General features: G+C 35.9%; 1 protein-coding gene across 1 annotated transcript; it reads right to left on the reverse strand.

Annotated features, from left to right (window-relative positions):
* Window positions 1–3,979: 3,979 nt before the first annotated feature.
* Window positions 3,980–7,378, reverse strand: LOC149552046 (F-box/kelch-repeat protein At3g27150-like). The gene is made up of 2 exons (XM_089787520.1): window positions 6,939–7,378; window positions 3,980–6,837 (listed from the first exon to the last, which is right to left on the reverse strand). Exon 2 carries the CDS (start codon window positions 6,103–6,105, stop codon window positions 4,543–4,545), a length of 1,563 nt encoding a protein of 520 aa, XP_089643646.1. The 5' UTR covers window positions 6,106–6,837; window positions 6,939–7,378; the 3' UTR covers window positions 3,980–4,542.
* Window positions 7,379–14,232: the final 6,854 nt, after the last annotated feature.

Here is a 14,232-nt window from a genome sequence, read left to right on the forward strand (position 1 = left end):
TGGGCTAAATCCATGAGTAAGAGATTGATGTTTCCTTTTATTTTGCTCAAATTTTAATCCACTAAACCCTAGCTGTGAAACCCACGTGTTTATCTAAATTCAAAAAAGATTTAAGCGTGTGGATCATAATCCAAAAAGAAATTGAAGGTGTGCCAGTTTCAAGGAATTTTATCTTTTGTAAGTTTTTTTTTCCAGTATCGAGACATTGGAAAAACATTCAAGTCTCAACTTCCACAACTAAAAAATAAACATCCAAGTGCAATTGATGAACAAGAACTTGGGGTAACACTGATAGTAAATGAGAACAAGAAACCATCCACAACGAATAAGTTTCTGAATTGGCGAACTGGAGATGATGAAGCCAAAGCCATTATGGTCTTGTTCTCTCCTATCTTGAGTTAACTCGCATGAATCTAAAAAAAAAATAGCAAAACTTAAATAAATTGTTTTTGAGTAACAGAAACTAATGCAAAATTTTCACTAAAGCTTCAGCTATTCAAATTCAAGATGGTTGATGCAATCTGAGATACCTCATTAAACAAGTAGCAAAAGTTAACGCCATGGTAGATGATATGTATGTTAAGTTTTAACACCATTTAATTAAACAGCCTCCCTTCTAAATAGAGCAATGTCTTTTTAACTCTCAGTCAGATGCATTCTGAAACTTTGGAAGATACGTTTTCAGCTCTCTTAGCTGAAGTAAAATACTAGTATATGAGAAACGGAAGAAGATCCACAACAAAATAAGGTATTTTACTCAAGAAGCAATAATAGAAAATCAAATAAGTCTACAGACAAAGAGGAGGTTGAATTTTATTATTGCAAGAAAAAATGCTCATGCAACCTGGAACAATACAATTCAAGCTAATGATTTTCTCAAAGGAAACCTCAATAAGAGACTAAATGAGGCTAATATAGTCATTGCTAAAGATCCATTAATAGCTAACAATGGTGAAAAATTTGTGGATGATGTATAAATATTTTAAGAAGCACATACTTTGAAGATAGGGACGGATCTAGTGAGATGAAGCTTAGCATGGATGGCTATCCAGTTAGCTCAAGAGTTTGTAGATCTTGGGAAATATACTCTTACGAATGTCATGAGACAACTTGATGAAACACTATGGATGTACCTCAACATTAACAGTTGTCCTATTCTTCGAGTGATCTGTAATCTAGAAACTTGGGCAAGCACAATCCACAAACTGAAGATTTCAGAACAGGAGCTATGCCTTAATGGAGTTACAAGGGAGCTTGATGGAGTTCTACCTAGTCAATGAACTGTTTTTGAAAAAAAGATTCTAATGTTTTTAGCCTTCACTCAGTGTCTTAATATAATTTTCTTTTAATTAGTAATCCTGAAAAAGGGTTCCTAAAATATCAAAAACCATTGTGGTGAATTAGAGTGTAATGATGTTAGCTGTTGATTAGCATTTAGAATCATGGACAGGTGTCAAATTTATGTTTAGTTAATTATGTCTCCCAAACTCTACATAAGCAGATGAACCTCTTTGTAATCATCACACCAAAACTTAATAATATTATATTATATTATATTATTACCTCTTTCTCAATCATGTAAGCCTCAACATCTAACAAATGAAAATAGAATCCATATTGTCATAAGTTATAACATTGTGACCAGCTCCATGCCAGCTAATCTGCCATCTTATGATCTTGAGCAGATGTCAAGTCTGGGTGTAGGAAACTAAGCAGCAGTATGTACCATGGACAAATACTTCTATTGTAATCCAACAACAAATTTGTTTTCCATTCTTCTAAGTCTAATGTAATTATATAAGCAGGGAAACCAGCTTGGCTCGAGTATCTACTGAATGAGAAATTCCTTTAGGAAACAAAACCCACAGGACTTAAACAAAAAGTGAAAAAGATGTCCCACTTGTATTGCTACAAGATAAAATCTGTATTCCTGGCGAGCTCCACACCCATCTCCAAACTGTAGGCTCAAGGTCAGTATATATCAGTGTTCCACTAGGACATGTCTCCCCCCGTAAACGCCAGGGTCCCCAGGACTTGGGGATGCCGTTCCCAAGTCCCCAGCTGAACTCCCGGTCAGCCGCTGATTGAACTTAAGGCCCAATATCCCAAGGTATGATTAGAATCCTCCCTTCACTACATTTTGTACTTGTTTTGATATAATGCTACTCTATTTAGCATTTTACTTCTAAATTATCTTATAGATCTTTCCATAACTAGCATTTTAAGTACCACACATGTAGTATATAGTATATACACCCCCCTATCACTGGGCCCCCATCACTGTCCCCGAATTGAGGCCCCTTTGTCTTCCTGTCCAAGAACCTGTCCCCATGTCCCCAACAATGGTGTGACTATGGTATATATCCAACTAGAATATATTAAGCTTGAAGACATGAAGAAATTCATTTTCTGGTCGGATGTTCAGGCCTACAAGCTGATGGTGCTTAGGAAATCTTCTCAATTTGGAGAGAACAATGTGACATTGCAAACAATAAGGGAACCAGTTAACAATGGAGTACTCTGCTACCTACTTATACAACTAGAAATCACTTTTATCATAAGTATACAAACTAACAACAAATAAGACTTGGAGCCTCTGGATGCTCCCTCTTTCTATTTGTAAATGAAACATGACAGAAGACTTAGCATGCCATGCAGCCAGACCACCACAGAAAGCCTTCAGTTACAAACATTACAACCTCGACTACCTGCAGGCATTTACATTACATGGAAAGTGTAAAGATTAATGTCATATTATAAATTTGTAAAATCGCTTCTCTAATCCATCCTGAGATCTATATGCTTCGTATCATCTCATTTACTTTGCTTCAATAGTTAGGGATTGTTTTTACAGATGAAGATTCCAGGCATCTTCATCAGAATGTAAAAAGTGGTTTCAAATTCATGTATCTTAAAGAGGTTCGAATTTGGTTTTGCAACAACTGCCCCCAACCAGCCCCATTTTACTGCCGAAGCTAAATAGAGTGAAATATAGATACTTTTGAAATATTCATGAATTATAAAAAAGGTGGGATTAACAAGATACAATTATATTCAATAATGGAAAAAGTCAACATGGTAGTTGCTTTCAGCAGAATGAATGTTCAGATATATACTGCACACGGTATAGAGACTCCTCTTTGTTGCCAAATTAATCTGCTTATTTAATAGTTTGCCTATGTTCTATTATATTTCTCCTATTATGAGTTTATCTTACTCTTCCACTGTTACATACATATCAGTTATTTGATTCTCAGAAATAAGGATGCTATGTCCAAGCTTTGCAACAAGGGAGAGAGCACCATGAAGTCTCCACCAGGTGAATAACAATGCAATTAATGATGTATGTTGGAATCATTGCTCATTATTATAGCAGTAAGTTAACTACAATCTGGTTGTGACTTCTATGCAATCAGTTGTAATATTAGAATAAAAATGGTATTTGAAGTGGCAATAAGTATACGATGTCCAAGCTTTGCAACAAGGAAGAGAGCACCGTAAAGTCTATCACACAAGATGAGTCAGAATCTAGTTAATATGATGCAGTGTGGGAATCATTGCCCATTATTACAGTAGTAAGTAATTGTGACTTCTATGCAATCAGTTGTATATTAGAATAAAAATGGTATGTGAAGTGCTCCTATGGTGCTTTAAGAAAAATTGAAGCCTGCTATTTTTACTAGTTTTATGTTTGTGCAATCAGCTTTAAAATAATGAGATTGATATAAAAATTAATTAGCAATTATATTCCTGTGCCATAACTTCCTCCATGTGTGAAACTTCGTGCTTCCCATTATTCCAAGCCTTCCCACAACTGAAAACAAAATTATTTGATCTACACAAAGATAATCATTAATTCTATAGATTGCTGCAAATTAAGAGTCAAAGAAGCAGCTAAATCATTCTGGATACTTATGTTCACATATACCTTCCGTTAAAAGGCCAATAGAAAGCCAATTCATCATTCATGGAACAGGTATAATGTGAATAAAATAAAATTTGAAACTTCTAATCACTGTATTTTAGTATTATTCAACAAATTTTAAATAGCATCTTACCACTTCTTGGCTTGTTCTCTATTTCCTATCATTCTTTGGTCAGAAGCATTGATGACTACCTGTTAAAAAAATGTCATCATTAGAAAATTCAAAATCTCAAACTCGGAGAAACTCCCTTACCCTTGCTCCGTAAGCTACAAACTTTTCTATTCTCAAGCACCAAAGAAGTTGGCAGTCTAGTGCTGATGAGAAATGCTCAAAAGGTTAACCAGATCATTGATGTTGAAGATATGAAGGTGCAAATGATCTAACCATGGGATTTGAGATGCATAATTCACAAAAAAAATTCTTCAGAATTCTTAGTTGAGATCATGTATAGTCTGCATCTGTCAAAGCATAGAATTACACCTACAGCTTTATCCATGTTTACAATCATTGGTTTGGAGACATTATTGTGTAGGCAATTAGCCTAACTGACCTCCAATGAATTCCCATCCTTTTTGCTTCTGCCTGTTGATCTTACGGTATCCAAATAAGAAAAAAGTCATGTAGCCATAATAGCACAATTAAATACAAAGGGACCAATAGATCCTCCAACCCTAGTCAGAAATCGCCAATCTGCTGCTGTTGCACTTGGATCAGGCCTGGAAGTGTAGATAGATATGCCATAAGCATACATACTTTGAGAGGCATCTCTGTCTCCTCCAATGAGAAGCAGCTCGTTGCCTAAGGACTTAAATGCCACACCCCATCCGCTGTTAAAATCAGCTCTGACAGGAACTTCTCCTAGTACTCTCCATTTCTTTGTTTTCTTAATGTAAACTTTCAGTTGGTTCATTGAAGCTTCCAAGGCATAGAGCTCATTGTTGGCAACAGCAACAAGTGGCGGTGCCTGAGGAATGGGGCTCCTAGCTCCTGAGGGTTTCATGTTTTCAATCAGCTCCCAGGATTTCTTCTCAGAATCATACACTTCACCACAGGCAAGATCACCATGCTCCCCTGTCCCTCCAATAACATAAAATTTGCCATCCATGTAGCATCCAGAGCAGAGCTTCCTCTTTTTATTCATGTTTGGCAGAGGCTCCCATCTCTGGTAATCAGGATCATACCTCTCTGCACAATTCAAAAGCTCTCCAGTTGCACTGATTCCGCCAGCAACAAAGGCGAAATTTCCACAGCTTGCAGATGCATATAGACATCTAGGAGTGAGCATTGCCGGTCCCTTGTACCACTTGTTGGTTACAAGATCATACCTCCAGATCACAAGCCCTTCAATCTCTCGGCCCAAGACAAGCAGCTGAGTGCCTGCACAGAGAGACTCCTTGTCGCTTGAAGCGAAACAGGAATCAGAGGGCAGATCAGGCAATCTCTTCCATCTCCTTGAGACTGGATCAAATGCACGCCATTCAAATTGGCCACTAGCAAGCATGTAAACCCACTGCTCAGCTATCTTCTCTTTTTTCCTAATCTTGTAAAGTTCTCCACTCTTAGCTAAATCCTTATATTTTTTATTAACAAAGAATAGCTTATCATACTCTGCTCTAGGTGTGTGCGCAAGACAAAGAAGTGCGAGTTCATCATTGAGCCCTGGCATGTATGAATAATCTGCATCCTGAGATTGGTCATTAGAACTATCAGATTCTACATCTTTTTTAGGATCTGCAGCAAGCTCTTTGATTAGACTTGTACGATCAGAATCTTCGATCAAGCTTGTAACAGTCACCAGCTTTGCCTCTCCATTTATTTTGCAACTGGGTGTTGTGCAGTCACCACCGATCTCCAACTTTCTGGTAAGCCCTCCGTTCTCGCAAGTGCCATTCACTCTATTCCTATGCTTTTTCCTTGATGATTCAAATGATGCATAATCAAGGGATTTGCATTTAACAGAATTAATGGAAACAGTACTGCCGGCCTTCCCATTAGCGGCACGCCTGGATTTACCGTTGGCTTGGCCATGCGATTTCAATCCATTCCTGTTCCTCAAATCATATCTTCTGCCATTAACCGGGGCGGATGAGGATTTGGAAGTCTCCTCTGCTAGATCTTTTTCCACATCGTGATCTTGGCATTCCATGGCTGAGAACAATCGGCCAGATCTCTCCACCATCGGAGGGTCACTCAATGTACTCAGACAATCTAAACTAGGAATATCCCAGTACCAAAAAGCCCGCAAAGGGAACGAGCCAAATTAGAGAAGTGGGTACTGGAGAAATACCGAGCGCGGCAAACCAACAAGTACTGGAAATTGGAAAGGACCTGCAAAGCTAGAATTTTTTAGCCAGAAGATGATGAAGCGGGAGCAGAGTGTGATGTCAGACGATTCGCCGGGCAGAACGAATTTATAAAAAATATCTGAAAGCCTGCAATGAGCAATAGGCACACAGCAAGTACCCGAGTGGTGGAAGCCTGGATTAAAAGATCAGCTTCAGGAGCAAGAGCTCTGAGCTATTAGCCAGACAGGAATCGTACCCTCACCCGGTCATTGATCGAAACCGCAAGGGAAGGACAACACACCCATCGATCCAAGCGCACAATACAATAAAATAAAACCCCACAAAACTAGATGCACGCCAGATGTCTGCTAAAATGGTTGCACAAGCTCAAAAGAAGACGCACGCTAACTGTTTGCGAAAAGTCCTCTCCCAGCCCAGAAAAATTCCGGCTCCATCTCTTCCCCCGACCACATTTCTGACTGAACTTGCAATACCCACTGGGCCCTGGTACATCATAAAACCTACTATTTATTTAATGTACCATGAACTTTTGGGATTCCAATCCACCTGAATTCCATAACAAACCAACCAGACTCCCTCCTTCCTCAGCCCCCCTTATTGTACATCTGACCAAGATAGAATATTGATTAAAACGAGACAAGCCACTGTAAGTTTACCAGGGCACTCACAAAAAAGAATACACAAAAATTGAAAAACAAACATGTACCTGATGATAGAAACAACCAACGAGCCAACACATGGCCGCAAAATTGCACAGTTCTGTGTGCTTTGCTTTTCAACTTTCCTTTTTCCGAATATTTCTCTATTCCCGGGCGTGCGCCGGCGGGGATTCTCAGGCCGATGCGACCAATTGTGTGCTCCTAAATTCGTAAGCCATGCCCAAATCCAAGTGCCTTGTACACTCTAGATTGAATTTACGTGTGATGCTCGCACTCTATTGGCCTAAAACATGCACCTAGGCTTTTTTAATCCGCCCTGCGCTAAATTTAACGGAGCCTAGGCATCACCAATTTAGCAAGGATTGCCAGTGGCGGACAGACTGGCCAGTAGACGGTCTCCCACAATGGAGGGCGCCAGGACCAGTTAGTTATCTTCATCTCGTTGTGGGGTTAGGGTTACTATCAGGCCTACCAATTGGTGGTCTATATTTCGTGGCTTATGTGACTTTCCCTTTTTAATTTGGAAAGCTTTTCAAGAACTCAAAAAAATCAAAGCTCTTTAAGTTTCTGAATTCAATTTGGTGTCTATATTCTTTGCTTTATCTTTCAAACAAATCTATAATTCTATCTTCACCGGTTTGATCTTTTCCCATTAATTTTGACAAGGGAGATTAATTAATTTATTTTTCAAATAGTTGATACATATTGTAAATGGATGATAAATTGGTGACTTTGGGGTGATTGTTAAGTGTTTCATTAACTTAATTTATTTTTCAAATAGTTGATACATATTGTAAATGGATGATAAATGGGTGACTTTGGGGTGATTGTTAAGTGTTTCATTAACTCATGAGAGATGAGTTTGTGTGAATCACTATTCATGAAATATATATTTGAATGAATTCACTGAAGGAAAAAACTACAAAGTTGAATTTGAGAACAGTATTACGAACAATATAACAAAACTTATTCTGAAAAATTTATCCAACTTTAACACTTTTCATATAGTTGTTCTCATAAGTAGTGTATTTCATGATGAAATGATATTTTATGGTTGTCACATCTACAAATGATGTGATCAAATCTTTAATTGTGTAACAAATAACCTTATTTTCCTTTACATAACATTTGAATCATGATTTTAAAAAAATCTACATTATTATCAAGATTCAGTTGTGTAGTTTTAAGGCACAAGGCAAGGGCTAAGGGGCATTCGTGCCATCAAAATCACCTGGAACACGATCATGCCTCATCCCTTATGGTGTCGGAGCCTTGTACTTAGCAAGACTTGATCCCTACTAGGCCGAGTAGACTAAGGGCCCATTGACAACATAAGGTATTTTCAAGTCAAATGCACTTAATCATGGAGTTTCCTCTTAGAATAAACTGACTTAGTTTGCTAGTCCATTTACAAAACTTTTAGCAATTTATTACACCGTGCTCTCTTACATCATAAAGAACAAGGACAAGATCAAGATGATATCCCTAAATTTTTTGAACTAGACTCATGACTAAAATTACTTTGTAAAATTCTCGTTTAGTTGATACACTACAATCTAAACCTCCATTAAAAAAATATTAATTGATATAACTTGACAAACTGTATCTTTATTTTAAAAAAATCATACAATAAATATTATTTAACAATTAGTATTTCTATTACTAAAATATCAAATAAAAGACATTGAAATGATCAAAAACCCTTATAAAATGTTCATATGACAGGTGGAGATGACCGTCAAATTTGAAGGCCGGTATCAAGTTGCCTAGGGCGACATAGGCTCGTGGGGTCGCCGAAAGCCGGCGGCATTAGCGTGACAGTTGCCGGCCTAACCGCTGTCTGCTTTCACTTTCCGACGATTTAATTAAACCCTCGGTTGGTTGGTCTGCGTAACCCTGGTTAAGTTTAGGCAGGAAGTAGTCCCGGCCGTTGGGACTCCACCGCGGCGCACGTGAATTCGGCTCTAACTAAATATTCTGACAGTTTTCTCGTCCTCCACGCACTCTTTAACTCACTTACCTAAGCCGCCGCCTCTGGTCACATGTAAGCTTTGTAACTCGTGTTCCCACACTCACGCTTGGACAACTTTATCCTTCATTAGATATGGACTTTATTGCTAGGATCAAATGTAATTTCCACATCATTCGAATCAACAAGTTTTTTTAATATGATTAAGGTGTCATTAGTCTTACTTAGTGAATATGTATAGTTGGCATTAAAATCCATTCAATTTATTCATTGAAGCTTTTCTTTGTCATAGGCGATTCTTTGAAAAGGAAAAATCCCTTCCCCTTCTATAGAATTAGTTCTTTCAACTTAGGATTTGAGTGAAAAAGAATTTAGTCAAATCTAACTTTTGACAAGCATATAGGAAATTTAAGTCTAGTTCTTTTGTAAAATCGAGAGGAAATTTGAGCCCTCATGAGTTAGGGTGATTAAAATTACTTTTTTTTTAAAACACTTATGATAGGAGTGCAATGGTATTCATTAATACTTAGCTTTGATGAAGAATTGAGAGGAAATATGAGTCCTTACAATGGATTCTTTTATTAAATGGAGATAAATATGAGTTCTTATGATGTTGGAGTCATTAAATTTGACTATTTTCAAAGTCTTGGGATTCTTTTCAAAATATCAGGACCTCAAACAATTTATAATTGTTCTTATAAGTCTCAAACTTTAACTTTTATGTTTACCTATGTCGATGTTTGTTTTGTCATTTACCTATAAATGTTGTAATAAATTGATAAAAGGTAACTTGCAAATTAATAAACATGCAACACATAAACATTTAAACATGTAACACAATATTTGATTTTGCAGAAAACCCTTAGTTGGAAGGAAAAATTGTGGTGGGGATAATACTGACAACTCATCACTACAATAATAAGGTGCTCGGTTAAGAGCTTACATTAATGTCATCTTCTGAATTACTTCACCCTATTAGGAGTGACTAATACCCTTTTAGGACTATTGAAAGTCATGTCAAAGACTACTCTGTTAAGAGATTTTATCCCACTTGTATAGTGTTGACCCTCTTAAAGGATTTACAATGAGTTCCTAAATAGAATGTGTGTGTGTGTGTTCTTAATGTTGTTCCTGATTCTAATCTTTTCTTTTTCTTTCGCTAATTAAACTTTTAGATAACTTTTTTTCTATAATCAAATTGTTATACTAATAACCTCCTCTTTTCTATTTATGCTTATGGGTGAGATTGTGTGTGAGTTTATATCAACATCAACGTTTCAGATCATGCTCAATGTTTTTTCTTAGCTCTCTCGTCCTGATGATGGATCATTGAGTATGATTTGAAATGTTGATGTTGATAAATTCAAACACAATCTCACCTAGAAGCATAAATAGAATAGCATGGATTGTGGAAATCTATTACAATTAACCTCTTCTTTGTTCCAATAACTCCTTACTCTTTTATGATGGGATCTCTGGTATGTCTTCTCTTATTGATATCTTATCTTGATATTATTTGCCAATAATGACAACTTTAGTCAAAATCATCTTTAATAACCTATACAAGATTTTGTTAAGTAATAGTCTCCCCCTTTGGCATTGATGGCAAAACATACTTAAATCATTCTTACTTATCATGCCCTCTTCATCATATTTACCTATCTGCTTTGATTTAGATTATCTGATAAGTTATGTACATACATTATTTCTTTATTCTTTCTCTATCTTTACTATCTCCCTATTTTTATCTTTATCTCTCCCTTTCTATTATTTTTCTTCATTCTTTCTATATTTTCAATATCTCCCCCTTTGATAACAATGTCAAAGACTACCAAAAATGTGTCCTTTGAGGTGTTAGCTAGTTTTTTTTCTCCCTCTAAAATATGTCTATGCCTTATGTTTACATTTGTCAAAATTGTGTTCCATTGCTCCTTCAATTTATTTATTGTAGTGATATGGCTCTTAACATTTATTACTATATTAGTAATGTTTGGATTTTCATCCTTGTCTAGTATACTTAATAGGTCAGTTGTTGCCTTGTTTATGTATTATATCCATATTTACAGTTATTATGCATGATTCCTCAATTGATTTATTACCTTGTGTAAATAAATCCCTTGAAACTTTAGTTGATTCATTCATTGACTCCTTTAGAGCTTCCAGTTTCTCTGATAATGTTCATGTGACTTCTATCTATTTCTCCATTCTTCTATCAGTGTATGATTTTGGTTTTATTTTCTCTCTCATTTTTAGAAACAAATTCTAATCTTTTTGTACTGTCTTAAATTGGAATCACTTTAATTTAATGATGGTTTAGCACCCATTTAATGTGATTTCATCATCCATTTGCATTCATCTCCTTTCTCCCCATTTCTCCTAGGTGGAATTAGGGTAGGATCTAATAGATCCTCTTTAAAGATCCTATTTTTAATGGCAATAAGATCAAGGAAGGATCTAACAAGCTAGGTCCTCCCTTTCATTCATCCAATCACTTAGAATCTATTTTTTGTACCGTAACGACTATATGTTGAATTCTACACCTAATTTATGGGATCTAGGACCTATTTCAAGACCTTGAAAGAATCCAAAATATCATGGGCCTTGGTTAGTAGGGATGTAGTGTGTCCCTTCCCAATCAAGGGCATAGTGCATCCTTGATAGGCATGTTAGGAACATAGTGTGTCCCTGTATGGGCCCTATTTTGGGTCCACTTCCTGAGTCCTATGTCCATATTGTTCTAGGGTGTTAACTTCTAAGTGGGTTGGCCTACAGGAGAAAGTTAATTCTAAGCCCTTTACAATTCAATCCATTTGTTCCATTTTGCATCCATCATCTAGAAGTATCCATTACACTCTCAATCTCTCAAGTTTTCAAGAATTCAAGGCATTCAAGCAATCTCTCCATTGAAGATGAAGGATTCATGTATTCAAGCCATTGAAGGATTTTATGCTAGATCTTCCATAGAATTTCAACATTCAAGATCTCCCTTCATGCATTTCAAGATCCTTTGCATCATTTTCTACATTCATCCTTCCATTCCAAAAGTGGATTTTAAGCACATTCATTCATGAAGGTTTTGGTGACACTTTCCTTTCCTTTCCTAGGGTTTTTGGAGTTGAGTCAAGGATATTACATCTGCATACTTGATTACATTCTAAATAAAAAAGAATATTCATAGATTTACATTATTTCATGTTAGATCTATCACTACTACTTGCTAGCATTGCATTTCTATTTCAATTCAAGGTTAATATCTAAATTGGGGTTCGATTGAGGAAAACACCCCCTCTCCCCCACAACAACAAGTAAAAACTCTTTATTTTGCAGGATTTGAATCTAGGATTGGTGAGAAGATTGCAGATGTAGATACCTTTTTTTGTCATTCTTCAAAACTATGAAATTAGATTTGATATTAGACACCATTGATTAGGGATGCATTGCATCCTTGCTTTAGAAGAAACTTATCCCTGACTCGGAGAAATTCACCCTTGCTAGATCATCAAATGATTTTTGGGTTTTGTAGATCTCACAATTTTCAACCTTAAATGTGAGAATCAAAAATTTTGGAGCTTGTTTGACTGTTAGTTTATAGGGTTGTATCTTGCAAGGTATATCATTTTTCCCTTTTCCATTTCAATACACTTTATCATATTATCATATATATTTCAACTTTATATTATGTATTTATTTTCTTAAACCCTCTTTAGGTGGAGGTGAGAGGGAAGTAAATCTAAGCAATTCATCCTTTTGCATTAGGTTATGCATTAACACTTCCTTTGTTGTTAATTTAATCTAATTAAGGGGTGGATCTTGGTTGTTCCACCTTCATAAGGTTTTAGGGTGGTTGATTCCATTTTCCCCCAATACATAATTAGTGAACCCAACTATTGCAATTCTTTTCAGAGTTAGATTTGTTGGTTTTTATAGATCTACTTTGTATGCTATTATTTGCATTGGTGATATTTAGATCTCCTTTTGTGTTGTTTTCATATAGATTACATTTCATATATTTTGCATTATAAAAGTACAATAAAAATTGCATCTAGTTTTTCATAATCATTGCACTTTATTTCAATGGGGTTGTTATCTTTGTTTTCAAGTTCATTCATGATATTCAAGATGTTTTGTTACATGCATATGCTGGGCACTTAATTTTTACTTGCATTGATTCTCATTCCCCTTTAAAGGGTAATCTTTTCACATATGATATCGATCAACCCATAGTGATTAATGATGTTCCTAACCTTGATAGTGTTATTGTTTGGGATGGACCCTTGGATATGAATATTGATTATTCTCTTCCTCATTAAATTCTTTGAGACGTGATTAATCCTCCTCTAATGCATGTTTTCTTCCCTCCTTGGATGATCTTACTATATGGGATGAACCCTTAGATATGGATATGTATCACTCTCTTCCTCTTGAGGTAACTTTTACATACTTTGATGATAGAATTATTATTGCTCATAGTGATAGACCCCTTTCTATGCATATATCTTCTATAGATGAGGCCTTCATTAATTTTGTTTGTCCTTCTCCTAAGATACCTTAGCCATTGAGAGTACACCTTTGATCCTTATTCTTGTTCCTTTCAAGGCACATCTCAAATCAATTTAGGTCTTGTTGAACTTGATAATCATCATGACCCTATGTTCACCAATTCAACCTTAGATCCTAAGGATGCTACTCATATTGACCCTCTAAGTGACTTCTCAACTCTTCAAGATTGGGAAAATTTCAATTTCACACCAACATCATACATCCTTGAATTTGTGCATCAAACACCTTTATCTAATGAGTATATGCATATTGATTTTATTTTCTTTATACTTTCATTTACTTACACCTAAGAGATCTTATTTTTCTATACTTTATCGATTCTTTTCTTATGTTATGTTTCATATGACTTGCAATGTTGAATGTTATCTTTTTCATGATCATTTTCTTTGATACATCCACATCCCTATTATGTTTCCCCTACATTTGTGACATTGATAGCATTTCTTTTGGGGGCTCATTGTCTTACTTTGTGAGTAACATAATAGTCATTTCCCTTGTCTCCCTACTTGGGGGGAAACTCTATCTATATCATAGGATCAATTATCTCCCTTTTTTGACTTATTTTTCTTTTATATGATGACATATTTTCTTTCATTCATTTAGTGTGATTACTTATGGATTATCATCTCAAGTCAATCTTATGCTTTCTTGAAATTACATGTCTAGTATAGATTGAAATCACTCAGGGGGTTTCTTCCTTTCTTCAATGCATCTAATATCTTTTAAGACTTTGAATTCTCTTATGATGTGATGTTCTCTCTTGTATACATTTATTGTGTTACATAGGGATTAGCATCCTAAGTGCAATCTTA

This window comes from Cupressus sempervirens, chromosome 6 (genome assembly GCF_028749045.1).
Source record: "Cupressus sempervirens isolate cs-2001-9-10 chromosome 6, ASM2874904v1, whole genome shotgun sequence".
In the NCBI taxonomy this organism is placed as follows: Eukaryota; Viridiplantae; Streptophyta; class Pinopsida; order Cupressales; family Cupressaceae; genus Cupressus; species Cupressus sempervirens.

Bases quoted from the DNA above. Each gene is read 5' to 3' on its own strand.
- LOC149552046 (XM_089787520.1), bottom strand. From the start codon at position 6,105: ATGGTGGAGAGATCTGGCCGATTGTTCTCAGCCATGGAATGCCAAGAT.